At 59.9% G+C, this 26,065-nt stretch overlaps 1 protein-coding gene across 2 annotated transcripts; it reads right to left on the reverse strand.

Annotated features, from left to right (window-relative positions):
• Positions 1 to 15,008: 15,008 nt before the first annotated feature.
• Positions 15,009 to 25,348, reverse strand: SPRY3 (sprouty RTK signaling antagonist 3). Of its 2 annotated transcripts, none has more exons than XM_071757777.1 (2): positions 24,765 to 25,348; positions 15,009 to 20,272 (listed from the first exon to the last, which is right to left on the reverse strand). In XM_071757777.1, exon 2 carries the CDS (start codon positions 20,223 to 20,225, stop codon positions 19,251 to 19,253), a length of 975 nt encoding a protein of 324 aa, XP_071613878.1. In that variant the 5' UTR covers positions 20,226 to 20,272; positions 24,765 to 25,348; the 3' UTR covers positions 15,009 to 19,250. The 2 variants fall into 2 exon arrangements, with proteins under 2 accessions (XP_071613878.1, XP_071613877.1); XM_071757776.1 differs by lacking the exon at positions 24,765 to 25,348 and adding an exon at positions 22,838 to 23,935.
• Between the last annotated feature and the right edge of the window lie 717 nt (positions 25,349 to 26,065).

Here is a 26,065-nt window from a genome sequence, read left to right on the forward strand (position 1 = left end):
CAGAGCCTGAGCTCTCAGGGAACCTCACAGGAGAGGAGGAGGAGGCCAAAGAGGGGCTGAGCCCCCGGGCTCACATGCACCATCACTAAGGGGGTGTGAGTGTCCCCAGTGAGGGTGACACCAACAGGGTGGGTTGGGACCCCCGGTGTTTACATTAACATCAGGAGTTGTTTGCTCCTCCCTCGCTGTCCCCCTGGACCCACCTGCTCTTCCTAAGCACTGGCAAAGCCCTGAGGAGGAGGAAGGTCCTGGGAAGAGGTGCAGAGATCCCCATCCTCAAGATGTGTCAAGAGGGGGGTGTGAGCTGGAGATGGTGCCTGTGATCCCAGATGGAAAATGGGGTTGACCTGCCCTGAGCCAGGCAGTGGATGGAGGGATGGATGGGTGGATGGATGGAGGGATGGATGGGTGGATGGAGGGATGGATGGAGGGATGGATGGAGGGATGGATGGAGGGATGGATGGATGGAGGGATGGATGGAGGGATGGATGGAGGGATGGAGGGATGGATGGATAGATGGATGGAGGGAGGGATGGAGGGATGGATGGGTGGATGGAGGGATGGATGGAGGGATGGATGGATGGAGGGATGGATGGATGGAGGGAGGGATGGATGGAGGGATGGAGGGATGGATGGATGGATGGATGGATGGATGGATGGATGGATGGGGTCAGGCACAGGCAGGAGAGAGGAGGAGGCTGAGGGACCAATGATTCTTCTTCAGAAGGGCTTTGCATCTGGACTGCTGGCACCAAACACAAACTTTAAACATCTCCCTGTGCTTTGGAGCCATCACCCAGGCAGCTCCCCAGCAGCCAGGGAGGGGATGGAGCTTCCATCAGCTCATCCCAACCTGGAGGAGGCTCCTCTGCAGATGGCTCCTGAGATGGGTGAGGGCTTGGCAGGGAGGGAAGGGGCTTTGCTCCAGTCTGGAGCAGGCAAATAAATAAATAATAAACAAATCAGCCGTCCCCAGAGCTCCCCAAAGGTGCCATTAAGGAGCAGAGAGTTGGTGATTAGTGGCAACAGGAAGGGGGGGGAGGAATTATAAACAAAGAAGTCATCGTCACGCCCGTGGGGACAGCACTTCTAAAAATCCTTTAACAGGGCTCATCAAATATACATGGCCCCAGAGCCTGGCTTCACATTCTGAGCAGCCCAGGAGTCCTCTCCTGCAGGGTGCTGCTGCTCCTCACCCAGGAAGGGAAGGCAGGAGGTGACCATGACGGGCACCAGGGGCTGGGGCTGTGCCACAGGGTGCCCAGAGGCAACCAACCCCATCCTGCTGGATGAGAAAGGGGAGGAGAGAGCAGCAGGGACCAAAAAAGGTCCCAAAGACCCTCTTCAGGGGCTTCCTTCCACCTCTGACAGCCCCAGTCTGGAGGGAGGTCTCAGGGGAAGGAACCTTTGCTGGTACCCAACCTGCTGGGTGAGACCTGTGGGGCACTGCACAGCTCTGTGGTGCTGTCACCCTCCAGGTTTGTACCCCCTGCCCTCCATCCTCCCAGGGTCACTCACACCCCCTGCCCTCCATCCTCCCTTCTCTCTTCTGCTGGAGACCAGGCAGCTCTCCCCCCCTCCCTGCCTCCCCCAGGGAGCAGACCAAGGCCTCTCTCGTCCCCCTCTTCCCTTAAGGCCATGAATATTTTATTACTTTTCATTGGAAGGAACATGCAAATGAACATGCGTGGGAAGGCCCTGGAGTCTTCCAGTGTTAACAAAACAAGTAAACAAGGATTGTCCTCCTTCTGAGTGATGTTAACACAGCACACAAGTGTTGTTCTACAATCAATAACCTCCTAGGAAACCCGGGTGGCTGGAGGCCCCCTTGATGCAGTCCCTCCCATCCAAGGGTTCTGCTTTCCCCACTCAGATCATTTCCTTTCCTCAAGTAACGTGAGAATTCATTTCAAACACTGCAGCAGGATCAGCAGAACCTGGGGCTGCTCTATGGCTTGAGGGGACCAATTCCCACAGGCAGGATGTTCTGTCCTTCAGCCTGGACTTTGGCACCAAGGTGACGGAGTCACTGACTGTAGCTTCATCACCTGGGGCAGTCGTAGTGTAGCAAGGAAAGCAGCAGGAGAAGGGCTTGAAACCATCACCAAAACTGCCCCAACATCTCTCACGGGGAAGGGAGATGAAACCAGGGATGCCCAGGTCTGTTCCTCCTGCCTGAGCTGGAGGAGGCTGCAGCTCTCTGAAGCTCTTACCCAGGATGCTGCTTGTAGGAGATGCTCAAACAGGGGACCTGGAAAGGCCCAAGATTAAGGATTGACCCAACCCCCCTGGGGGAGGCAGATTCCTCACTGCCAATTTTTAGCCTAATTAAAAGCTGGGGGCTGGTGGGATGCAAACCTTCCCAATCCAAGTCCTGCAGGATGCAAACCTTCCCGATCCAAGTCCTGCAGGCACTGTATTTGCCAAAGGTTTTGCTGTTATCTTCACAGGGCCCAGGAGGGTTTTGTGTAAAAGTACAGAAAGCCAGGAGAGGGCAGAGAGCAGAGGCAGCACCTGCTGGGGTGCCGTGGAGTTAAAGAGCACTGAGAGCAGGAGGAGGGGTGCAGAGCAGCCTGGGCCTGGGGACTGCCCCACACTTTGGTTTCTGTGGCTGCCCAGGGTGTGAGGAAAGGGTCTGGGGTCCCACTGCCCCACCCCACAGGTCACCACGCTGTCACCCTGCTCCTGGTTTTCTTCTGCTTTTTCTGATCCTTCCTGGTCTCAGCCACCCCCCACCTAACCCCGGGGGTGGAAGGTGGGAATGGTGGTTGGCCAGCAGACTCCAGGGGGCTGGATCTCTCCAAAATCTGCCCCAAAACACTTCTGCCCAAGCAGCAGCAGCAGCTGCAGGGAGCAAGGGGGAGGCTCAGCTCCAGCAGAGCAGCCGTGGTCCTCAGGAGCCTCTTCCCGTGGGGAGATGGAGGAGGTTGGTCCTTCACGGCCTCAAAAGTGGATAAAAAGGCTCAAATGAAAACACCATCCCCAGCTGGAGGCAACCAGCAGGGGCCAAAGTCCCTCCCTCAGCCCTGGTCCCTGCTGGAAGCCTCACCAGGACCACGGCTTTTTGTCCCTTCTGCTTTGAGGTGTCCCCCACGGGATCTCCAGCGCTTCCCTGGGAAACCTTCCATGCTCTGACACCTCTCCCTGTCAGGAGCTTTTCCCAAGCATTTCATTTTGAATTAAAAGCCCCATCCTTCTTCTTCGTGGTCCCTCCACCCCCTGCCTGCCACGTCCTCAGCAAAGCCCCCCAGGGATGCCCCGCTGTGTCACCCCGTGTCACCGCTGCTCACACGGGTGTGACACACTGCTCCTGCCACACCTCTGTCCTCATCCTCAGCACCCACGGCACGGGTTCTGCCCCTCCAGCACAGCTCCCGAGCCCCCTGGGTCCGTGTTTCTCCCTGCGGGGACACCCTGAGTCCCTTCCCTGCCAGCACAGCCGGGTTACAGGGTTGGGACGAGCCCACCCTTCCAGGAGGAGCTGAGCTGTGACCACCACGGAGCGATTTGTCTCCTGCGGACCTGTCTCGGGCCAGCTCCTGCTAACTGGAAGTGACTCCCAGGGCCTCCCGGGGCCACCTCCCCATTTATCTCCATGAGAGCGGTGACATCCCGGACGGTGATGCATGAGCCGTGGCCACCATCCTGCCCCAGCACACACCGCAGGGTTCTGCTCTGCTGCCTCTCACCGGTGTCCCAGGAGGTCCCTGTCACTGCTGCGGGGGGACACTGCGGGCAGCAGTGATTCTGAGGAGAAAAGGCAGGATTTGTACAGTTCAGAAGAGAGGGAAGAGAGGGAAGAGAGGGAAGAGAGGGAAGAGAGGGAGAGAGGGAGAGAGGGAGAGAGGGAGAGAGGGAGAGAGGAAGGAAGGAAGGAAGGAAGGAAGGAAGGAAGGAAGGAAGGAAGGAAGGAAGGAAGGAAGGAAGGAAGGAAGGAAGGAAGGAAGGAAGGAAGGAAGGAAGGAAGGAAGGAAGGAAGGAAGGAAGGAAGGAAGGAAGGAAGGAAGGAAGGAAGGAAGGAAGGAAGGAAGGAAGGAAGGAAGGAAGGAAGGAAGGAAGGAAGGAAAGGGAAGGAAGGAAGGAAGGAAGGAAGGAAGGAAGGAAGGAAGGAAGGAAGGAAGGAAGGAAGGAAGGAAGGAAGGAAGGAAGGAAGGAAGGAAGGAAGGAAGGAAGGAAGGAAGGAAGGAAGGAAGGAAGGAAGGAAGGAAAGGGAAGGAAGGAAAGGAAGGAAGGAAGGAAGGAAGGAAGGAAGGAAGGAAGGAAGGAAGGAAGGAAGGAAGGAAGGAAGGAAGGAAGGAAGGAAGGAAGGAAGGAAGGAAGGAAGGAAGGAAGGAAGGAAGGAAGGAAGGAAGGAAGGAAGGAAGGAAGGAAGGAAGGAAGGAAGGAAGGAAGGAAGGAAGGAAGGAAGGAAGGAAGGAAGGAAGGAAGGAAGGAAGGAAAGGGAAGGCTGGGGACCTGGAGCAGGGCAGCCCGCTCATCCCGCTCCTCACCCCCGCGCTTTCCTTGCACTCGCAGCTTGTGTCACAAGATGGAGCAATTGTCCCATTTCTCAGCCTGGCCGGGAATGCCCCCCGGACCCTCCTCGCCCCCCTCCCTAGGTGTCCCGCAGCCTGGATCCCCGGGTCCTTCTTTGCCCAGGTCCCCAGGGTCTGTGTCCCCGCACCCGGGGGTGTTGCGGGGCAGGGCCCGGAGCTGTCCCCACCCCGGATTTCGGGTGTTCCCCATGAGGAGGGGGTGAACGGGCCTGGGGCAGCTGCGAGGGGCTTCACACCCGAGTGCCCTCAAGCTTCATCCGGCAGCTGAGATCCCAGCGGGAATGCAGAACTCCCGCCGGGAAGCGCAGGGTCCCTGGGTTGGGCTGTGCTGCAGCTCCTGGCTGCAGGAATGCTCCCGGGATGCCTGGGACCATGAGGAAGACACCCAGCATGGCCCTGGGGACACCGATCTGTGCCAGCCAGGAGCCTCCCAAGGGAACGTCAGGCAGTGGTGACTTGGGCTGGAGCTGCCACCTCTCCTGAGCTCCCCTCATCCCAGACGGGTTTGCAGTGTCCCCTTTTCCCACAGACACCTTTCTCCCAGGACAGCTCCTGGAAGCCTCTCTGCAGCTGGCTCTCTCCATGCCACGGCCTCTTTGGAGTGAGCAGCCCCAAAATAGTCCCTTGGCCACGCACTTACCCAGAGCTCTCATCAGGATGGGAAAGCTGCAAGAACTGGAGGAGAAATCCTTTCTCAGCAGCTTCGGCCATCAGAGACCAAGCCCAGCTGCTCCCTGGCCAGGCCAGGGCTCTGCCCCACTCAGGACCCTCTGCCCCACACAGGACCCTCTGCCCCACTCAGGACCCTCTGCCCCCCACTCCGAAGCTTTCCTGGAAGCTCAGGGCCACCCAGCAGAAAGCAAAGGGCAGAGAGCTGCAGCTGTGTAAACATCAGGGGGTGCTGGCCATGACCTCCCGGCCCATCTGCAGCAACCCAGGGGGAACTGCTGGAGCCTCCACCCAGTGCGCTCCAGATTCTCTCCCACGGAGTGGGGAGCAGCTGGGGTGCAGCCAAGGTCTTGGTTTTTCAAGCAGCCCCCTGTGCTCATCCCTCCAACCACCCCCAAGCCCTTCACCTCCTGCCAGCAGCTCCAGGAGCAGGGATTGAAGTGTGACCCCCCCGGGGCTGTGGGTGCAGAGGGTGCCGGGTGTGGGCTCCTTAGTGCAGGAGGAGGATGGAGGGATGGGAAGGAGCTGGATCCTGGTGGGACAGTGAGTGTGACCCCTTTGCTTGAGCCCACCCAGGTTTGTGGGTCACACCCCCCAGTCCCAGCCCAGCAGGACCAGTGCTGATGGTTTGATGGGGCTGGGACAAAATGTGTGGGTTCCTTCCCAGGGTTCCTTCCCAGGATCTTCTCGTCCCACGGCACCTGCAGGGGAATGAGCAGACCCAGAGCAGGATTGGGTGTCCCCAGCAGGGACCAGAGAAGGGTGGCAGGAGGAGCTGGGCAGCACTGAGGAGCTGAGCTTCCCCAGCTGCCCCCCCAGCAGCACCAACAAACCCCACACCAGATCCAGGAGTCCCATCACCCCCAGCTGCCCCTCGTTCCAGGCGTGTTTCTCATGGTTCCTGGAGGAATGCAAAGCCCTGGGGGGGTTCTCCCAGAGCAGCTCCAGCTCCAGCTCAGCGGAAAGGGATTTTTAACCCTATTTTTAACCCCGGCTCGGGCGGGGAGGAAGCGACCCAGAGGAAATGCATCAAAAATAAACACAAAATAATTAAAAAAAAAAAATTCCTCCTGGCAAGGCAGAGCCCGGCTTTGCTTTCAAGTTTTGCTGTTCCCAGGACACTGACTCTCTCCTGTCCCCATCCAAGAGGGGAAGGAGGGAGCAAGGAGCCTCCCCAGGGGAAACATCAGCTGGAGAAAGATGGGAGCAGGACATGGGACCTGCCAGGGCCATGGGGCCTGCAGCAGCACCTTCACCCTGCATGAAGATGGGCACCTTGGCCAGGGCAGCTCTGGCACTGTCCCAGCTTGGGAGGGACCCTAAAGAACACCCAGTCCCACCTCCCCTGCCATGGCAGGGACACCTTCAACCTCACCAGGGTGCTCCAAGGCCCATCCAACCCAGACAGTATTGGACCAGATGATCCCTGAGATCCCTTCCAACTTGGTGCTCTATGATTTTCCTCCCAGGACTGAATTTCAGGCCAGAAGCTCTTCCCCAGACCTGCTCAGGGGAGTTATTTTTAGGCCAAGGAGAGCTTGGACCCGATGGCAGGAAAGCAGAGCTTGGCTTGGCAGGAAGGAGCTGCTGGGAGGGTATGAGGAGCACTCCCACTGCAGCCACCACGGCTCCTTCCTCCCTCCCATCCCATCCCATCCCATCCCATCCCATCCCATCCCATCCCATCCCCTGCCCGGGAATGGGCACAGAAAGACCAGGATGGGGCCCCATGTGGGGCCTGGGACAGGACAGGAGAGGGTGGAGGTGGTGGGAGGAGAGGGGATCCCAGGAGCATCCCAGCCCCAGGGGATGTCCCCAGCCCAGGGAGGTGACCTCCACAATGACTTTTGCCCCACCACAGTTGGTGGGAGAAGATGCTCCTCCAGCAGTGATGGAGGGACTTTGAGGTTCTGTCCTCCCCTGGAGCTGCCCCAGAAGCACCCGATGTCCCCAGGGTGCCCGGAGAGGTCCTCTGGGGGCTCACATGGAGCTTTCTTCTTTCTTGCCTCGTATTTTTGGGGAAAGCTGGTTTGCCTCAGTGATGTGGTGTGTTCCTGTCATTCCTGGGACTCTGAGCTGGGCTGAGCCTTGCTCCAGACCCGTCTTCATCCACTGAGCAGATTTTTCCCATGCTTTTCCCCAAGTCCTGCTGCAGGGAAACAGCTCCTGGGGTCTGATGGGCCTGGGAAAGTGGGGCTTGCTTGTAGGGGAAGAGGGAGAAGGGGAGAAGCAGGGGTTTGCTTTGCTGTCCCTTGTCCCAGCTCCTTGAGATGGTCCTGAGATGTCCCCTGGCCTGGACCCCCCCAGCTTTGATGGACAACTTCCTTCAGGCTGAGTGACACTTGGGGACCCTGCAGGGTGTGTGGGGGCTGTCGAGGAGGCTGACCCCATCTCCACCCCGCAGCAGTGACAAGAATGAGCCCCCACCCCTCCTGCAGCCACCTCCAGCCCTGTCCCCTGACCTGCCAGACGTCAAAAGGCAGCTGGGGGAAGGCAGGACCTGCCCAGCTTGCCCATCCCCGGGGGCTCGGGGCCACCCCCAGCGCTGGCCACCCCGCATTGTGCCTGGAGACCCCGTGAAAGCCCCTTTGTTGTGGGGCTGTCACCCTGGCCTCTGGTTTCCAGGACGATGGGAGGAGGAGGAAGAGGAGGAGGGTGGGCTGATGGGGAGGAAGGTGAGGGCCAGCAGCAGGAAGGTTTTGGGGGCATGGTGTGTCCTGCTTGGCTTCTCCAGGGCTCCTCTCCCCTCCATCCCCCAGAGAGGAACAAATGGAGCCAAAACCGAAGGGCTCAGAAATGTTTTTCTTGGTCAGATCCCTCGAGCCCCATCAGCAGTTTCTGCCACGGCTTTTCCAGACCCACCCAGGCAGCCTCTTCTTCCCAGGGAACATAAAATCCCCCAAGCCCAAATCACCACCTCGTGCCTTGCTGCAAGCAGCCTCTCCATGGCAAACCATGACCAGGAAAATCCCTGGGGAGTGCTCCACCTGCTCAAAGGGAGAAGGAAATCCCAGCCTGGCAGCCCTGTCCCTGCAGCTGAGCCCAGGTGAGGCTGGCAGAGGGGATGGATGCAGCACAACCCTCTGGATGTGTCCCTGTGTTCCTTCAGCTCCTTGCTTTGCTTGCTGAGCTACCTCTTAACCCACTCAGCTTCTGAAGGGTTTCCTGACCACCCAGGAAATCACTGAATCATTTTGGTGGGGAGGAGAAGACCTTCAGGATCATCACATCCAACCAGCATCCCCAGCACTAACCACGGTGAGAGGTGATGCTGGACCCTCTGCTGACTTCCCAGCTCCTTCCCTTTCTTTCTCTCCCTTTCTTGAGGAGCTGAGGAACATTCAAAGCCCCACAAAAACCCAGCTGGGGAAGCCCCTGGGTGCTGGGCCCCTCTTGCACCCCTCCCTGGCTGCAGACAAGGAGGTTTTTGCCCCCCGTGGGCATCCTCCAGCACCTCAGACTCAGCCACCCCATTTCTCCCCCTCTGACACCCGGTGGGCTCCGAGCCCCAGGGCTGGTGATGGGCTGGGGGGTGGGTGATTTTTAATGCTCCCTTATTTATTTTTGACACCGCAGAGGCCATTCCAGCACCCGCTTTATCTGGGCTGATCTTTGACCCCTGCCTGTCAGGAGTTCAATCTGGTACGTTCCACTCTTTGCCCCCACTTAATTCTTTTTGAGCTGCTCAGCCTTTGAAACCCGGTGCCATTTGCCAGCCCCGAAGAGCCCAGATCAATGCTGGGGGCACCGGGGCTGGGTGACCTTACAACCTGCACCCCCCAGGGCAGAGCAGAGCCTTGGCCATCTTCTCAGGACGAGGTTGTGCTGGAGGGGGAGGGATTTTCGGGCAGCTCCATCCCTCTGGGACAGCAGAGCTCCTGCTCCTGCCTCCCTGCATGGACCTGAGCAGGAGCCAAGCACCAGGAATGAGGGGAGAGGAGGGGAGGGAGAAAGCTGGGGATCTGGGGGGAAGAAGGGAAGGGTTCATGTCTGCCCTGGGCATTCAGCCAGGGTGCTTTGGGGGTGCAAAGTCTGGGTCTCCTTTGAAGGACCCCCCAGAGCCCAGGTGTCTGAGACCACCCCACACCCTCGATAAGGACTGAAACCAGAGGGAGAGGACAGGGGGTGTTGGTTGGTGTGGGTTTGGGTGCCTGGTGAAATGCTGAACTCCTGGTGCCCCAACCACTGCCCCAGGGGGTCTCTCACCTCCACTTCCAGCTCCCTGCAGAGGGAGGGACCTGGGTCCCACCAGGAATGGAAGCACTCCAGAACCATCCTCCCAGACTTTGGGGTGGGTGGCTGACACCCAACCCTCCCTGAGGACCTTTGGGGGCATTTTGGAGCTCAGAGGTGTGGGTGACTCCCCCCTGGGGTGAGAGCCCCAAATCCTTGCTCTGCCCAGGATTCCTCCCCAAGGCTGGAGAGCCAGGGAAGCTCCAGCTCACACTGATCCACATCCCAAGTGCTTGCCCAAGGACAAGAAGGAGGGAGCACCCTACCCTTGGTGCTCAGCCGCTCCCCCAGCATCTAATTAAGGGTCTAATTAACCCTTCTGGCAGCTGCCATTAAAAATAAAGGGGCCTCCAGGTCCCTGCTGGAGTGGCCTAATTTAAGGTGTGCATCTCCTTGGTCTGGCCTCCTCCTCTGGTGTCCAGGAGGCAGTTATTTCGGGATGAGGAGGCTATAGATAACTGATCTGCCAGCCAGCTCTCATCTCCCTTCATTTATTTTCAATTACTTTGTCTCCCCAGCCCCGGTGAGGATCTCCTGGTGTCAATTCATTTGGTCACCTCCGTGCCTGCAGCACCTCCCTGGGCTCCTTCTCCAGGCTGGTGTGATGGCTCCCCCAGGGCCAGGCTCTTATAAAACAGCTCTGCTTCTCTTTCAGTCTCTTTCAGCTCCCCCTTGTTCACCTCTTCCCAAACAACCCCCCTCCCAACCCACCCAACTTTCTGTCCCCCTTTGGCAGGAGTTTCTGGGAGCTGCCATGGTGGAAAGCTCTGTGCCTGCAAGAGCTGCAGCCTCCAGGGTGGGAGCATCTCCTTGGTGTGCTCATGGACACATCCCAGGGATAGGAACATCTCCTTGGTGTGCTCATGGACACATCCCAGGGGTGGGAGCATCTCCTTGGTGTGCTCATGGACACATCCCAGGGATAGGAACATCTCCTTGGTGTGCTCATGGACATATCCCAGGGGTGGGAGCATCTCCTCATCATCCCCATGGACACGTCCCAGCTGGACACCTGCAAAGTGCACCTGGATGTCACTTCTTGCCAGGTGACAACTGCCCTGGCCTTGCCCTGGAGCTCCCCTCATGGCTCTGGAGCTCACTGTCCCCTCAGGCACTGCAGACTGGGACAGTTTGGGTCTCCACCAGCACAGGCAGTGACCTGGGGGTTGTTCCCCTCTCTTTGCTGGCTCGGGCAGCCCAGGACCTCCTGTCCCCTCCTGTCCCTGCCCTGGTGCCACACACACACACACAGAGGTGCCTGGGGCTCTGGTGCAGAGCCTCAGCAGACGGTGACCCTTCCACTGGGGACACCTCTGGAGGTGGATCCCTAATTCTCAGCCAGCAGAGCAGAGGCTCCAGGCACGGTGCTGAGCAGGGAGAGGGAGGTGGCAGCCTCCAGGGTGGGCTCCTTCCCTCTGGGGACTCTGCTTTTATCCTGCTTCTCCATCTCACCACACATCTTCACCCTTCCTCACACTTCCTGGGCAGCTCCTCACCTGCCTGAGCTGCTCTCCAGGTGCCACCTGAGCCCTTCCTGGCACGTCCCCATCCCTGGTGACATGGGCTTGCTGCTCTGCCTGGTCACCATCAGCAGCCATGGACACCTGAGGTGACAGCAGCAAGGGCCAAGCAGGGCATGCTGTCATCTCCTGCTCCATCAGGAAGTTTGCAGCAGGGGTGGCTGGAAAAAAAAACTAAAAAGAGCCAGCAGCATTTTCCTGTGAAAAAAAAAAAAAAGAAAAAAAAAAAAAAGGGCACATTTGCTCCCATTTCAATGAGAAAGAAATAAATAGCAAGGCTGGTAGTGACTGTCCTTAATTGATTAGTCATTTCTGCAGATGATAATTGCACATCAAACGACTGAGATCCTGCTGGTTCATGCAAATGTCCTCAGCAGTGAGGAGCAGGGGAAGGGAGTGCAGGAAATAAAACCTCCAGAAGCTGCCCAGGAGAAGCTGGAGTTGGAGTTTTCAGTCCAGCAGAAAGAGTTTTGCTCTCAGGCTGCCTGGAAGAGGTGTCCTTGACCTCAGCTGCTTCCCTTAGGGCCAGAAGCATGGAGAGGGAGGCTGGGTGGGTGAGGAGCAATCCAGGCAGGACAAGCAGTGCTTACCAAACCCCCAGGGAGAGATGGGGATGGGATGGTGCTGGCCTCAAAAATTAGAAAAAAAATCTCCCTGGAAAGGGTTGTCAGGGCCTGATCCAGGCTGCCCAGGGCAGGGCTGGAGTCCCCATCATCCCTGGAGGGGTTTCAGACCCTGGAGATGTGGGGATGAGGGACATGGGGTGGGGGTGGCCTGGGCAGGGATGGGTTGAGGGTTGGACTGGTTGGGCTTAGAGGGCTTTTCCAACCCAAAGGATCCTCTGGGGGTGCTTGGCAGGGCTCAGCACCCAGGAGGAGCAGCAGCTCTCAGCAGGTCTGGGCAAGGAGCTGAGGTGTCCAGAGGAAGGGATGTGGGCTGGGACTGGGAGAGGGACCCCCTGCCCCTCCTGCCTTTTCTGCATCTCCCCCAGTTTAAGCCCCTTCCCCCCCTTTCTGCTCTCTCTGACCTTGCCTGAGTCCCCAGGTCCCGCTGCCCAGGCTGCCATCTCAGGAGCATCCCTTGGACCCCCATCTCCTGGGCTGGCAGGAGAACCTCGGTGCTCATGGAGTGGCTGGAGGAGCTGCCAGGCCTGGTGTCTGGCAGAAGAGGAGGTGAGGATGACTCAGGCAGCCTCCAGCAGCCACCAGAAAAAACACCAACCTGCTCTGAGCTGCATCTTGATGTCTCAGCCCATCTCCTGATGCTCTGCAGGGCCATGGGGCTGGGGGATCAGGACAGAGCCAGGACCCCCACTGAGCTTTCCTGGGGCTTGGAAACATGATGTCTGGCAAAAGGACCCTGACAGATTCTCACCTCTGGGGTACAGGGACCCTCTGGGCTCTGAGGAGCAGTCCCAAGGCTACAGCCACAGCATGGACCTCACCAGGGGTGACCCTTTCCCAGGATGAACCTTTCCTAGGATGACCCTTTCCTGGGGTGACCCTTTCCCAGGATGAACCTTTCCCAGGATGAACCTTTCCCGGGGTGACCCTTTCCTGGGTCCTTTCCTTTGCAGGGCTCAGGTCTCTTTGGGGCCGTGTCAGAAGGTCCCCACTGCCCTCACACCTCAGCTCCAGGTGATTCCCAACCCCATGAGCCCTTCAGGGCTTCTTTTCCCCAATGTCCCTGAGCAGCTCTGAGCAGAGTGGGGCAGAGCAGACCCGGGGAACATTTCAGACTGTGTTCCCCTGCCTGCCCAGACCAACGCTGGCTCCTCCAGCCCAGTGACCCTGCAGAGCACTGAGCTGCCCCCAGCCCCACGGGCAGGATGCCTCTGGCCACCAGGGGGGTGGTTGGGGTTGGGGTTGGGGTTGGGGTTGGGGTTGGGGTTGTGGAGCAGCCTCAGCTCATGCTCCATGGTGTCTACAACCTAAGGGACAGCAGGGAAGTAGTTTTAACCTCCTGCATGGCCCTACCCAACTCTGCCCTCCCAGCTCCCACATCACCTGCAGCAGGAGTTCCAAGCCAGCTGGAATTTTGTTCTTCCTCCCTCTCCTCATCCCCCTCACTGATGAGGTTACAGCTGAATCATCCCTCTGGATCCTCCGGGCAGGCTGCACTCCCCTGCTGACCCCCAGGACCAGCTGGGTTCAGCTCCCTTCCCTGCAGATGTCCTGGGCATGGAGGTTTGCCCAGAGCTCCTGCTCCTTCCCCTTCAGAGTCAGGGAAGAGAAATGGGCAGTGGGAGGGCCTGAGTCATCTGACCCATTTCCCCAGCTTGGGAGGAGATGGATGAGCCCTTCAGAGGTCCTGTTTCTTTCCACTGTCTAGACAGCCAACCTCTGGGCTGCAGGCACCTGCTCTTGCTCTCCCGGAGGAGCCAGGCAGCATTCCCAGCCCTGGGAATGTCTGCTGGGATCCAGCCTGGGGTCCCAGCTGGGCACCCTCAGAGGGATGGGAGCTCAGCCTCGCTCTGCTCCCTCTGAAGCCAAGGGAAGATTTCAACACCAAAAAAGGGGGAAGTTCACCTCTAGGAACCCTTCTCTGCTTCGTGGAGCTGAGCCTGGGCCAGCTCTGAGCAGCATCCCGATGGAGAAAGATCCACAGGCTTGGGGAGAAGGGCTGGAGGGGAGCTGGAGGGGAGCTGGAGACAGCCCCAGGCCCAGGAGAAGATGCTGGGGTCAGCAGATGCAGAAGGGCAGCAGAGCCTCCCCCGGGGAGATGGGAGGCACCAGATCCAGAAGCTCTGGGAATGCTCCTGGAGTTCGTGCTGATCCCCACTGGTGTCAGCACAAGCCTGGGCACCCAGCACCCCATGGCCCAGCCTAAGCAGGAGTCACCTGAGCTGTGCCCTGGCCATCAGGAAGACAAGAAGGAGACAGGGTTCAAAATTAAGAGAGATTTTTATTGAATAAGTTGCTGTAAGTGGGCTCGGGAAGCCACCCATGGAATTACTTCTTCCATCTCAGCAGTGGTTCAGTAACAGTTATCAGCTTTGCAAGAGGAGAAAACCAAACAGAAGAGGGTGCATTAAAATAAATAGGTTATTTTTCTTTTTCCTTATCTTTAAAATAAACTTTTCAAATAAATACTTTGTTGGTTGCTTTTTTTACTATTATTATTATTATTTTAAATTTATTTTTCCCTTTCCCTTAGAAGGTACAAGAGTGTGGTCAGATCCCAGCCCCCCCATTCCAAACATCTGTTATACCCCAGAGAAAGGGACCTAGAGCAAGGCAGCTGGGAAGGGCCTCTGTATGCACTGGGCAGAGAGTTGTGGGACCCAACCAGCAGAATTCCAGGCTTTGGTTCCTGGGAGAAGACTCCCCTGGGAAGCCAAAGGTGATGGCTCTTCAAAGAACTTTGTGCTGAGGACACCTGGGGAAGCAGGAGGCTGCAGAGCTGGGGCCAGGAGGAAAGGTTGGGAAAGGTTGGGAAAGGTTGGGAAAGGGAGGGGAGGGGAGTGGAAGGGGACGGGGCTCAGCCTGGCAGCACAGGCTCCATCCATCCCTCCATCCATCCATCCATCCATCCATCCATCCATCCATCCATCCCTCCATCCCTCCATCCATCCATCCATCCATCCATCCCTCCATCCATCCATCCATCCCTCCATCCATCCCTCCATCCATCCCATCCATCCATCCCTCCATCCATCCATCCATCCATCCATCCATCCATCCATCCATCCATCCCTCCATCCATCCCTCCATCCATCCCATCCATCCATCCCTCCATCAATCCATCCCTCCATCCATTCATCCATCCATCCATCCCATCCATCCCTCCATCCCTCCATCCATCCATCCCTCCATCCATCCATCCATCCCTCCCTCCCTCCCTCCCTCCATCCATCCATCCATTCCTCACTCCATCCATCCATCCATCCCTACATCCCTCCATCCATCCCTCCATCCATCCATCCATCCATCCATCCATCCCTCCCTCCCTCCATCCATCCCATCCATCCATCCATCCATCCCTCCATCCCATCCATCCCTCCATCCATCCCATCCATCCCATCCATCCATCCATCCCATCCATCCCATCCATCCCTCCATCCAGGTGACTGTCCCATCCTGGCATCCCACTGGCCTGGGCTCCATGGAAGGAGACAAACCCGAGCTGGATCCTATCAACCCCCCAGGATGGGCTTTGGGATGAGGGAACATCCCTTCCTGGCTCTCCTCACAATCTGATCCCAAAACGGGACCTTCCAGCACCTGAGGACCTCAAAAGAGCCGAGGGGCAGAGAGGAAACCAAGCAGGGGGTGCTGGGAGGGGGAGGTTTGGGCTGTGCAGACCTCAGCCCATCCCCTTCATTGCACCTCAGCAGCTCTTGATGTTCTCCTGGGCCTGGGAAGCTTCTGGATCAGAATTCCCCAGGTGGGCTCCCAGGTGGGGACGGGGAAGAGCCAGCTCAAGGGGATTTTTTGGGAGTCTGAGAGCAGAGCCCTGGCAGAGGGGTTTCTCAGGGATGAGGTGGAGAGCAGCCCAAGAACCACTCCTGCCCTCCCAGCAGGAGGTTTATGGGAACTGGGATGGGATGGAGACCCCAGTGAGCCCTCCCCACGCCACGTGTGGCAGCAAGGGAGGAGGGGAGCAAGCACCAGCAGGAGCTCTTGTGTGGATGGAGCTTTGGGTGGGAAGAGGAGCTCCTGGATGGGGAGCAGAGCTGGGGGAGCTCAAGTCCTGCTGAGCAGCTCCCTGTCTCCTGATCTGTGGAACCTGAGCCTCTTTCCCCACCTAAATCTGCCCGACAGCCCCCCAGGTTTCCTGGCAAAGGAGCCCACGATCTGCAGAGACACAAAAGGTCCCTTGAGAGGGAGATCTGTCCTCAAAGCCCAGGAGGAACAGAAAGCCCAGCGTGGGATGTTCCCAAAGCAAAGCACAAGAGAAACCCCCAGTGCCAGGGCAAGCAGCTGCTGGCAAACATCTGGAGCAGATGGGAGCTGAGTCATGGGGTGGGGCAGGAAAGGGGCTCCCAGCCCAGACCCAAACTGGAGTCATCTGCAGGGAAACCAATCTGCCTGGCAGCTGGGGCTGGGCAGGGAGCAGCATGGATCCAGGCTGAAGATGTTGGGAAAAGACTGGGAGAAAAACATGTCCAGAGGCTTCCCACAGCTTTCAGGGAACTGGAGGTGCCCTGGGGAATCCCAAGGGTCCTGTCTGCTGAGAGCAAGGAGTGGGGGAGAGGAACTGGAGCAAGAAATGGGAGCAAAGAACAGGAGTAAGGAACAAGAGTAAGGAATGGGAGTGAGGAAGAGGAGTGAGGAAGAGGAGTGAGGACTGGGAGCTCTCCTCCTCTCTGATTCCCTTCAACACATCCCATATTTCATCAAACACCTCTCCCAGGTTTCTCATTTCCCAGGGATGAGCCATTGAGGAGGCCCAGCTGGACTCTGGCACCATTCCCTGGCAGAACCAGGAATTCTGTGCTGACCCAGAAAAATCCCATTGTGCAGGAGGGTCCTGGAGGTGCCCCGGGGGGCAAGGGGCTGGGGACAGGGCTGGGGACAGGGCTGGGGACAGGGGCTGGGGACAGGGGCTGGGGACAGGGCCATCTGCTCCCCCCCAGCTCCAGCACCCGGGGGAGGTCACCCCCTCCTTGCATGACTTTGGAGGCCGTGAAAATGATGAAGCTTCACATGTTGAGTCATTCCACCATCAGGAGAGGAAGCAATGAATCGCAGAGATACAGAGGTGGTAACTAAATTTACAAGTAGGAGCCATTTAAGAAGGAGAAGGGGGAAAAAAAAAAAATCAAAGTGGAGCAAGTTGGAAAACTCTGCTCATTAGTTTTCTTTAAAGAAAGTTTCAATGAACTGTTTCACATTCTCATTCAAGTTCCTTGCATCCTCAGTGAGGAAAAAAAAAAAAAAAAAAAAAAAAAGAGACCTTTTTTGTTTTCCCCCCAAAATGTTGCATTTTTTTAGGAAGGAGTGGAATCAGCACCAACAGGAAAGTGAGCTGAGCGTTCCAGAGGGAGGGTGTCTCTTGGTGGAAGCCTCTCCCCCAGACATGGCTTGGAAGTAGGGAGCCAAGCAATTATTGGCCTATGGATAAATATGATTGCAATCTATTTTCTAAGTGCTGCCCCAGAGCCAGGGGCTGATCCCAGGGGCTGATCCCACAGGGGTGCACACAGCCACGGGGCATCCTCGGAGAAGGTCGGTGCCTCAAAACCCAAATGGCTTCAGAGTCCAGGGCCAGGCTCTGGGGATGGGAAGCTCTCTCCAGGGCCAGGAGATCTCCACCCAGACCAGGGCATCGTCCAGAATTCCCTCCATGCGTGGAAGTGGGGTCCCCTCTTTGGCCAGAGGAAGCTCCTTCCAGCATCCCCCTCGCTCGGGCTCCGGGTGGGAGCGGGGTGGGGGTTTGGGGTCCTTCCCAGGCACACCAGGGGTGGGCTCCATCCCCATCAGCTGGAGGGGCAGGCAGGAGGCAGGGCTGGATGCAGGACCTTGGCAGGAGGGATGAATCCCTGCCTGGGCAGAGGGAGCCTGGAGCAGCCACGGGTTTTAGAGAGCAGATGTAGGGAAAGAGGAATCCCACGGCCCCACAGCCAGCAGGAACCCAAATCTTCTCCTGGCAAAGAGACCTCCCCGGTCCCCTCTCCCAGCTCCCGGGGAAGGGGAGGTTGGGATTAGCCCTGAGCAGAGCAGGAGCTCATCTCCCAGCATGTGCAAGAGGACCAGGAAGCCAAACCTCGCATCTGGCACCCTTCACAGCAGTCTCAGGAGTATTATTAGCACTAGACCAAGGCAGCCTAACGGGGTATTTATATATACAAAAATAGATCCACAGAACTCTGAGTTGAGGAGGGGGGGGTGGGAGGAGCTGAGGGAAGGTGACGGATGAGCCCCGGGGTGGTGGAGGAAGCCAAGGGACACGTTGCATATGTATCTCCTGGGGAACCATCTGCTTCCCTCTGCACTCACACACACACCTCAGAGGAGACTCAGCACTGGGACATCACCCCAGATTCTGACCCCCCCGAGTGATGGGATGATGGGGTCACAGCTCCACACCTTGTCAAGAGGAGATGGGGCTGAGCCCAGGACCTGGAGGAGGTCCCTGCAAGGGCTTGGGTTTATTATGGTCACAGCAGGTAAACCATGAAGGCCTGACCCTCACCCAGGTCTGACCCTCACTCAGGTCTGACCCTCACTCAGGTCTCCTGTTCCACAGATGGTCCAGCCCCGGGGCTTGGCTCAGACCCATCTCCAGGCAGAATACCCTCAGAGGGGTGACACTGGTGGGGCGTGACACTGGTGGGGGGTGACACTGGTGGGGGGTGAAGGAAAGCCCAGTGAGGCCCCAGGGACAGCATCTGCAGGGAGGGAAGGTCCAGCTTCCCCCTTTTCAACCCCCCTTCTGCTCTCTGCTCTCCCCCAGCCCCAAGCAGGGGCTGCAGGAGCCCCCAGGGGCTTTTTTGTTCAAGTGAAGCCAGTGCTGGTGGAAGGGAGCAGGGAGGTGGTGGCATCTGCTGGGTGGTGGGATGGATCCGGGCAGCAGGTCCCAGCCCGCCAGGCTCTGGCAGCTCTTCAAGGCATGGAGACATGAATGGCAATTTCAAACCAGCTTCTCCTTCTCAGCCAGATCCCATGGGGGGCCCTTCCCCTCGCTGCAGTCGGGCAGAAGCGAGTGGGCTGGGCTGCCTCCAATAGCTCCTTCCCCTGCCAGAAGGTTTCTAAAGCTTCCCACACCTTTCCTTCCTCTTTGAGACAGCAAAATACGATGCTGCCTCCCCGGGAAGCTCGCTTGCTTCTCTCCAGTGGCTTCCGAGCCTGGAGGGAAGGCACTGCCACCGGTGGGACCCCCTGGCTCTTGGGGGAAAGCAGAGCCACATGAGAGGAGAGAGACCACCACCAAAGGTGCTGGAGGGAGCTGAAGAGGAGGAGGTCTGGCTCTTGGAGGACTCTTGCATGGGGGGTGTGTTGAGCTGCCTCTTCTCCTCCATCCAGCAGGACCGCACCGCGGGGCAGCAGCAGCTCCTCAAGCCCCCTGAGAAGTCCTGAGGACCCTTCGTGTCTCCCTTCCCAGTGGGGCAGGGCCAGGGAGGCCACCAGCAGCTCTCCTGGTCCCTCACCCCTGCATTGCAAACCCACCCTGTCCCACCAGCTCCGTGCTGCCTCCGTGGTCCCGGGGGCTGGAGGGGCCCCCAGTTCACCTTCCTGGGAGGTGATGGTGGGGAGTGGGGAGCTTGGCAAGGCTGGAGGAGGAGGAGGACGGAGAAGAGGAGGAGGAGAAGGAGGAGGAGGAGGAAGCTTGCTTCTCCTCCCCGGGAGGGTCATACCGGCTTATCCAGCGTCTTGGGGAAGGGGGTGCTGGAGGAGGAGGAGATCTTCCTGCAGACCGTGTTGGTGTGGCTCTGGCAGCGGCAGCCGGGCCGTTTGAAGCCGTCGTAGCCCCGCTGGCAAAGTTTGAGGCAGCCCAGCGTGGGGAAGTAGCAGCAGAGGCAGGGCATGAGGAGGGAGAGGAGGCTCATGGCAGCCCAGCGGGCACAGCAGGAGCCCGGCCCGCAGGAGCAGGGGTCGTCGGCGCAGGTGTCTTCGTCGTCGGTGGAGCAGTGGTAGAAGAGGCCCTTGACGCAGCAGAGACACGTCCCGTAGTCCAGGAGGCTCTCGGGGGAGCAGAGGCAGCGCTGGTTGCAGAGCCAGCAGGAGGGGAGGCTGCGGGCGGCCGTGCAGCGGGGACACTTGCAGCGCCCGCACTCCTCGCACACCAGCAGGAGGTGACCGGCGTGGTGCAGGCTGGCGGTACCGGCGGTTCCGGCGGTACCGGTGGCGGCGGTGGGCTTCTCCCCGTCCGCCCCTTTCAGAGGGGATTCCTCCTCCCCTTTCAGCTCGCCGGGCCGGGGCTGCGTCCGGATGAGGGAGTGCCCGGAGTGGGATGGGGTGAGGGTGCCGAGGAGCCGCTGGTCGGAGGCGGTGGTGCCCTGGGAGACGGAGCTGGCGGTGCTGGAGTGGCTCATGGGCTGCTGCTGCTGCTGCAGGGGTGGCACCTGGTGCTGCTGGCTGTGGCTGCGGTGCAGGTCCTGGAAGGCGGAGGAGCGGTCCTGGGAGCGGTCCTGCTTGTGGGGCGGCTGAGCCAGGGAGGGGTTGGAGCGGGCTTGCTGGCAGCAGGCAGCAGGGCGCTCCACGTAGTTGTTGCTGGCGCGGATGGAGCGGATTTGGTCGATGGACAGGACCTGCTGGAAGTCCTCGGCCGGGGGGTCCATCGTCTCGTCGCAACTGAGCTCAGCCACGCTGGAGGAGAGCTGCATCGCCGGGAGCGGGGAGAGCCCGCCGCATCAGGGCACATCTAAAAATCCTACGGGACGGGGCGGGGGGAGGGAAGAAAACGCCGGTGTTACCTCCTAGAAGGGATCCATCCCTCCCAACCAGAGAGCCGAGGCTGGCTGGAGAACACCTGGGGAAGTTACTCCCACCAGCTGGGCTCAGATCACTCCGGTGCCCGGGGAGACTGAGGCTGGACGCATCCCAAAGACAAAGGCCTCTAGGGCTGTCCCAGGAACCAGGCAGGCACAGCCTCTCCCCGTGCCTTCGGAGCTTTCCCTCTCCTTCCAGAGGATTCCCACCCCTTGGTCCTTAGGAGGGAGGGAGAACCTTCCCACTTCTCCCAGGGAGCTGCCCAGGAGCAGGCAGAGGCCGGGAGCCACTCGTTGCATGCCAGAGCCCAGTGCCCAGCTTCCCCCCAGCCCTCCCCAGCCCCGGCTGCAATGTGGGGTACGTGCTCTCCGTGCAGAGCCAGCTTCCCCAGGACAAAGCCATCCTCCTCTGGCAGACCCAAGGCGTGATCCCTCAGTGACACAGACGTTGTCACCGTGCCCGGAGCCAGCAGGAAAGAGTCTGTGTCACCAGGAAGGTCCCCACTGACGCTCGCACATGGTTGGTGGCAGCTGAGGCTTTCCAGTAGGTGAGGGGCCACAGGTAGAATCTGCTCATGCAGCAGAGAGAGGGAAGATTGATTTTCACCAGCTAGGCTGACCTTGGAGAGCAGGGAAAAGCAAAGGCAACTTCCTTCCACTCTTCAAGAGAGATCTGGTCGCTTCCATCCCCCTCCCCGGAAAGCCAAGGCAATTGATCTGCTTAGATTTGGGTTTTTCCTGCACAAGGAGCCCACCAGCCACCTCCAGCAGGATGCTCTCCCTGCCCTGGGAGATGCAGGCAGTGGCTCTCCCAGGACACCCACAATCGATCAGGACACCGGGATGGTTAGCAGCAAGGTGAAGGGGATCTGGGAGGGCAGGGCTGGCCCAGGGAAGGTTTGGTGAGCACCCTGCCGGGATGGGAAGGAGCCAGCGAGGCCAAACACCCTCCCCTGAGCTGTCACCTGCTGCCACCGAGCTCCTCACCCGGGGAGGTCCCACTACAGCCCAGCCCCCGGAGGAGACACAGCCCATCTCAGCCTGCAGCTGGGCAGCCAAGAGCAAACTCAGCAGCTCCCCACATCCCTCATCACCCCGAGCCCACCCCAGGCTGGGATCATTCAGGGGATGATGCTGATTTACACCCAGGGAGGAGCTGCTGACCCTCTGGTGTCCATCCCCTCGGTCATGTGTGCTGGGGGGCATCAGGACTCAGCCAGCAAGACCCCCCGTGAGGTTCCCCTGAGGGGACCCAAAGTGACAGACCGAGGTGTGATGGAGCCAGCAGGACCAGGAGATGAAAAGTATCCAAAGGGCCTGACCCAGCACAGCTACACCCAGCCCTCTGTGAGAGGGGGGCATGAGGAGCCCCCGAGCCCAGCTTAGGCAGGAGGAACAGAGCCCTGGGGACAGCAGACAGGGAGGGGAGCTGGCAATGGGGCCACAGTGCAACCCGGACAGGAAGGATCTGGGTCCAGGGCTAGGACAGAGCATCCCGGGTGAGACAGGTCCAGGGGGGACCCCAGCACTGAACCCCAACACTCCTGGAGCTCCGAACCCTGGGCCGGGGGAGTGGACACGGACCCTCTGCCCCCCACAAAGGTTTATCTGAGCTGGGACCCCTCTTCTGCCCCCCCCCCTCCCCCCTGTCTCCTGGTGGGGACCCCCGAGCACCCCACTCTCTCCCAGCCCCATCCCAGAGCTGCAAGCTGTCCGTGTCCTGCACGGGTGCTGCTGCCCCCTCCCTGCCTACCTGCCCGGCCAGGGGGACGGGGGCAGCGTGTCCCCTGTCCCCTCCTCCTCACCCCTCGCCTGCCGGGCAGACATTTCGCCCCCCACCCCCCGGAAACCGGGCGAGCTTTATGGCCCCCGGCAGCCCCAAACATTTAAAGTTCCCGTGATAATTGGCCAGAGGAGGGATCGTAAAAGCAAATGATTTACAGGCTGGAGGTGACTGCAAGCGAGGGACAAGCTGCACAGGGCGCCCAGGTGGGTGAAAAGGGGTTTTTTCCCTCCGGAGGGATCCCCGCACCCTGTCCCGGGGGGACCAGGGGGGTGGTGAGAGGCAGCCCCCGCTGCATCCCCCGTGCCCAGCCCCGCCGTGTGCTGTCGGCACCCCCGGGCCTTCCCCGCAGCACAGCCCCCGCCTGCCTGGCACCCGGATCGGGCCCGCAGCCCACAGCCCCACCGGACACACAGCCCCCGCCCTGCCGGGACCCCCCGGGTTCTTCGTGTCCAGAACCCCTCCACACACACATCCCCACCGAGCACACACACGAGTCTGACCCACACCTCGCCCCCAGCCCCACCGCGTAGCCCCCACTCGTGCCAAGACCCCCATCCCACTGCACACACGTGCCCACAACCCCCGTCCCCACCGCACACACATGCCCAGGGACCCCGTCCCCGCGGCACGCACAGCCCACGCGTGTCCATGCTCCTCACTCCTCACAGCGCGGGGTCCCGCCACCCCCAGCCCCAATCCCCGTGCCCCCCCCGGCACTCACCGCCGCCTCCTCCGGTCCATCCGGAGGCAGCCCCGGGGGGCACCGGGCAGCCCTTAGGGGGGGGAAGCAGCACCCACCCGCCCGGCCCCGCAACCGGGCCGTGCTCCGCGCCCCGGGGAGGGGGAACGGGGCCGGGACGGGACGGGCCGGCAGCACAGGGGAGGCGGGGGGGCTGCGGGGAAGGCGGGCGGGTCCCCGGCGCTGCCTGTGAATGGGGGCAGCGAGGAGGGTGGGAGGGAGGGAGGGATTTAGCGCTGCCCGGGAGCATCTCTCCCTCCTCTCCCTCCTCTCTGCCGTTCTCCTTCCCGGAGCTGCAGCTCTTAACGCTTTACCGAAGTGGCGTCATCCCGCTCGAAATGGCCTCGGCCCATTAGCGGTCCCCGCAGAGCCCCGGCAGCCGCTCCCCAGGCAAGGCGGGCGGCCCAGCCGGGGGTACCGGTACCGCTTCGGCAGCCCGGGCTGCGCTCCCCTCTCTGCGCCCACCCGGACAGCCCGGCCGCGGCGTCCCCCGGAACACCACCACCCCCTCCCCGGGGACACCCGTGGGGGAAGTGCCAGCATCACCGGGATCAACTCGCCTCGGGGCTCAGCCCATCCAGCCCGGGGATCATCCCACCCCTGTAGTCATCTCAGCCCAGGAACATCCCACCTTGGGTGTCATCCCATCCTAAGGATCATCTCATCACATTCCAAGGATCATCTCATCCCATGCCAGGGGTCATCCCACAGCAGCAGGGATCCGGTTCAGACCCACACCCCGGGCAGGTTGTATCGGGGCTCGGCTGTGAGGAGCCGGTGTCACCTGTCGGGCTCTGCCACCTCGGGTGAGTCCCTCGGCATGGGCTCCATCGCCTTCTTTCCTCTCAGCTCTTCCCGGGCACCCCAGGAGGCACCGTGGGAGCCCTCTCCACCCCTGATACTACCAAAAAGTCTTAAGCTCAGACCTGAATCAGCTCAGGGCAGAGCCTGGGAAGGGACTTTGCCATCCCAAGGTCCACAGAACGGATCCACACACATCCCCGTTCTCCCAGAAATAAAAACCTTGGACTCAAGGTCCAACCAGGACCTCCTGTCCTAGACATTTCACAAGCCACCGTGCACTCCCTCCTTGTGCTGCTCAGGAGCACCAAGGACCCCTGTGACACCCCTCAGCCACGTCTATACATAAATCAGACCTGGGTGACAGTCCCAAAGACTTTCCTTGGTGACACCGGGCATTGGCTCCAGACCCCACCAGAGCTCCCACCCTAACCTGAGCTCCCCCAGCTGGCTCCCCCATCCCTGCTGGGAGAGTTCACCCCAGGAGCTCAGCAACCCCAGCAGCTCAGGGAGAGCTGAGGACCCTCTCCATGGAGTCCTGCAGCCCCCCAGCACTCACCCACCCCCTCCCCAGCCACGGGACCCGGGCCCGGTGGGCAGCCCCGGGTGCGGGTGGATGCTAACGGGCTGGAGGAGAGGAGAGAGGAGACTGAATAACGGCGACAAAACCCACCCTGGGCATCATCAACCAGGGTGATGCCACCAACCTCGGTGGTCCCCCCAGGCTGGTGCCAGCAGCAACCTCCGCGTCCCCCCCATCAGGGGCCAGGGACCCCACTGACCCCCTTTTCCAGGCTGGTTTTGGGGCATTGCAAGGCTGAGCGTTCCTCCACCTCCACAGGATCCCACCCGAAATGCTCCTCCAGGAGGAGTTATTCTCCAGCAGGAGCGAGTCCCCTGCCCGCATCCCTCAGCCGGGGAGCTCCGAGCCTTCATCCCTCCGCCCTCCTCTTCTCCCCAGCGCTCGCAGCTCCCGGGGCTTTTAAAGGGGCAGAAAGAGACGAAGTTGCCCGAATCCCACCAAGCCGGCCGGGCAGCACCTGCCTCCCAGAAGCAGGTGTGATGTCTTCATCCCTTTTCTCCCAGCTAAAAATGTCTCCACTCCCACCTGAAGGTGCCGGCGGTGGTTGAGGTTCCCCTGGCAGCATCCCTCAGCCCAGCCTGGCGTCCTGCTCAGCCAGCGCCGCTTTATTCCTCGCCCGCTGCCGAGGGAGGGCCAAAAAGGCATGGAAATGCCGAGAGAGAGAGGGAAGTGGGAGGGTGGGAAGCGGAGGGAGAATAGCAGCAGCCTCCTGGGGAGTTATTGACCGCAGCAGCTCCGGAGAGGAGGGCTGAGAACCCGACTGCATTCGCAAAGGAAAAAAAAAAAAAAAAAACACAACAGCAAACCAACTTTCCAGCCGCTCCCCAAGGAAAGGGCCAGGGCAGAGGCTCCGTCAGGATTTCGGGAGGTTTTGGGGGCTTGTGGGAATAGGGATGCTGTTCCCTGAGGGTGCACAGGGAGGTGGAACACTCCAGTTTTTGACAATCTCTCTCCCTGCAGGGTCGGCGGCTGCCCCCGAAGGGTGTCACCGGGAGGGTCACAGATCCCCCCGGACACCCCCACAGCTGCCACCACCTGCAGCCCAGCCCAGCTCCTCTCTGCTGCCCTTTTGGACTGGTTTCCCTCCTCCTCCCAGTCTGAATCCGCCACCTTTTAACCCCTCGAACGCCCTCGGTTGGGGTCCTGTCCAAAGGGCGAGGGGAGCCGCAGCCCCCGGGGGTTCCATTCCCATTCCCTGCCCTGGTTTCCCAGGCTGCCTGGGACACCTGGTGGCACCGAGAGCCGAGCAGGGAGGTGGCACCAGCACATCCCCGTGTTCCCAGCCCTCAGCACCTCTTGTGCCTCCCTGCTTTGGGGGAAATCCCCGACAAATCCTTGCAGGCCATCAGCAATTCCTGCCTGCTTCCCCCCTGCACATCCCCAGTGTTTCTAGAGACACACACCCACATTCTCAGCACCCAAAGAGCACAACCCGCAGCCTGAGGGGTTTATTTGTCATTTTAAACCAGCGAGGAGAGATGGGCACTGTTGGGTTTGGTTTTGGTTTTGGTTTTTTTTTACCAGGCAGGTTGTGGAGGTGCCTCCACCTCTGGTTCTGCTGGAGGAGACAACCCAAAAAAATGACCCGCTGGGAACCAGTGGGGCAGCGGGCAGGGAGAGGAGAATATCCCGGCAAGGCTGGGGATGTCTGAGCTCTTCCCATGCTATCAGCACAGGGGGAGGGCAAAGTCATCTCCAGTTAAAGATGATGCAGGAAAGGGGGAGGGGGGCGAAAGAAAAAAAAAAAAAAAAAAAAAAAAAGAGGGGGGGGGGGAAATGGAGGGATGGAGGGGTGGAGGGATAAAGAGATAAAGGATAAAGAGAAC

This window comes from Heliangelus exortis, chromosome 14 (assembly GCF_036169615.1).
Source record: "Heliangelus exortis chromosome 14, bHelExo1.hap1, whole genome shotgun sequence".
NCBI classification, from domain to species: domain Eukaryota; kingdom Metazoa; phylum Chordata; class Aves; order Apodiformes; family Trochilidae; genus Heliangelus; species Heliangelus exortis.

Coding starts and splice junctions, on each gene's coding strand:
- SPRY3 (XM_071757777.1), bottom strand. CDS start 20,225: ATGCAGCTCTCCTCCAGCGTGGCTGAGCTCAGTTGCGACGAGACGATG.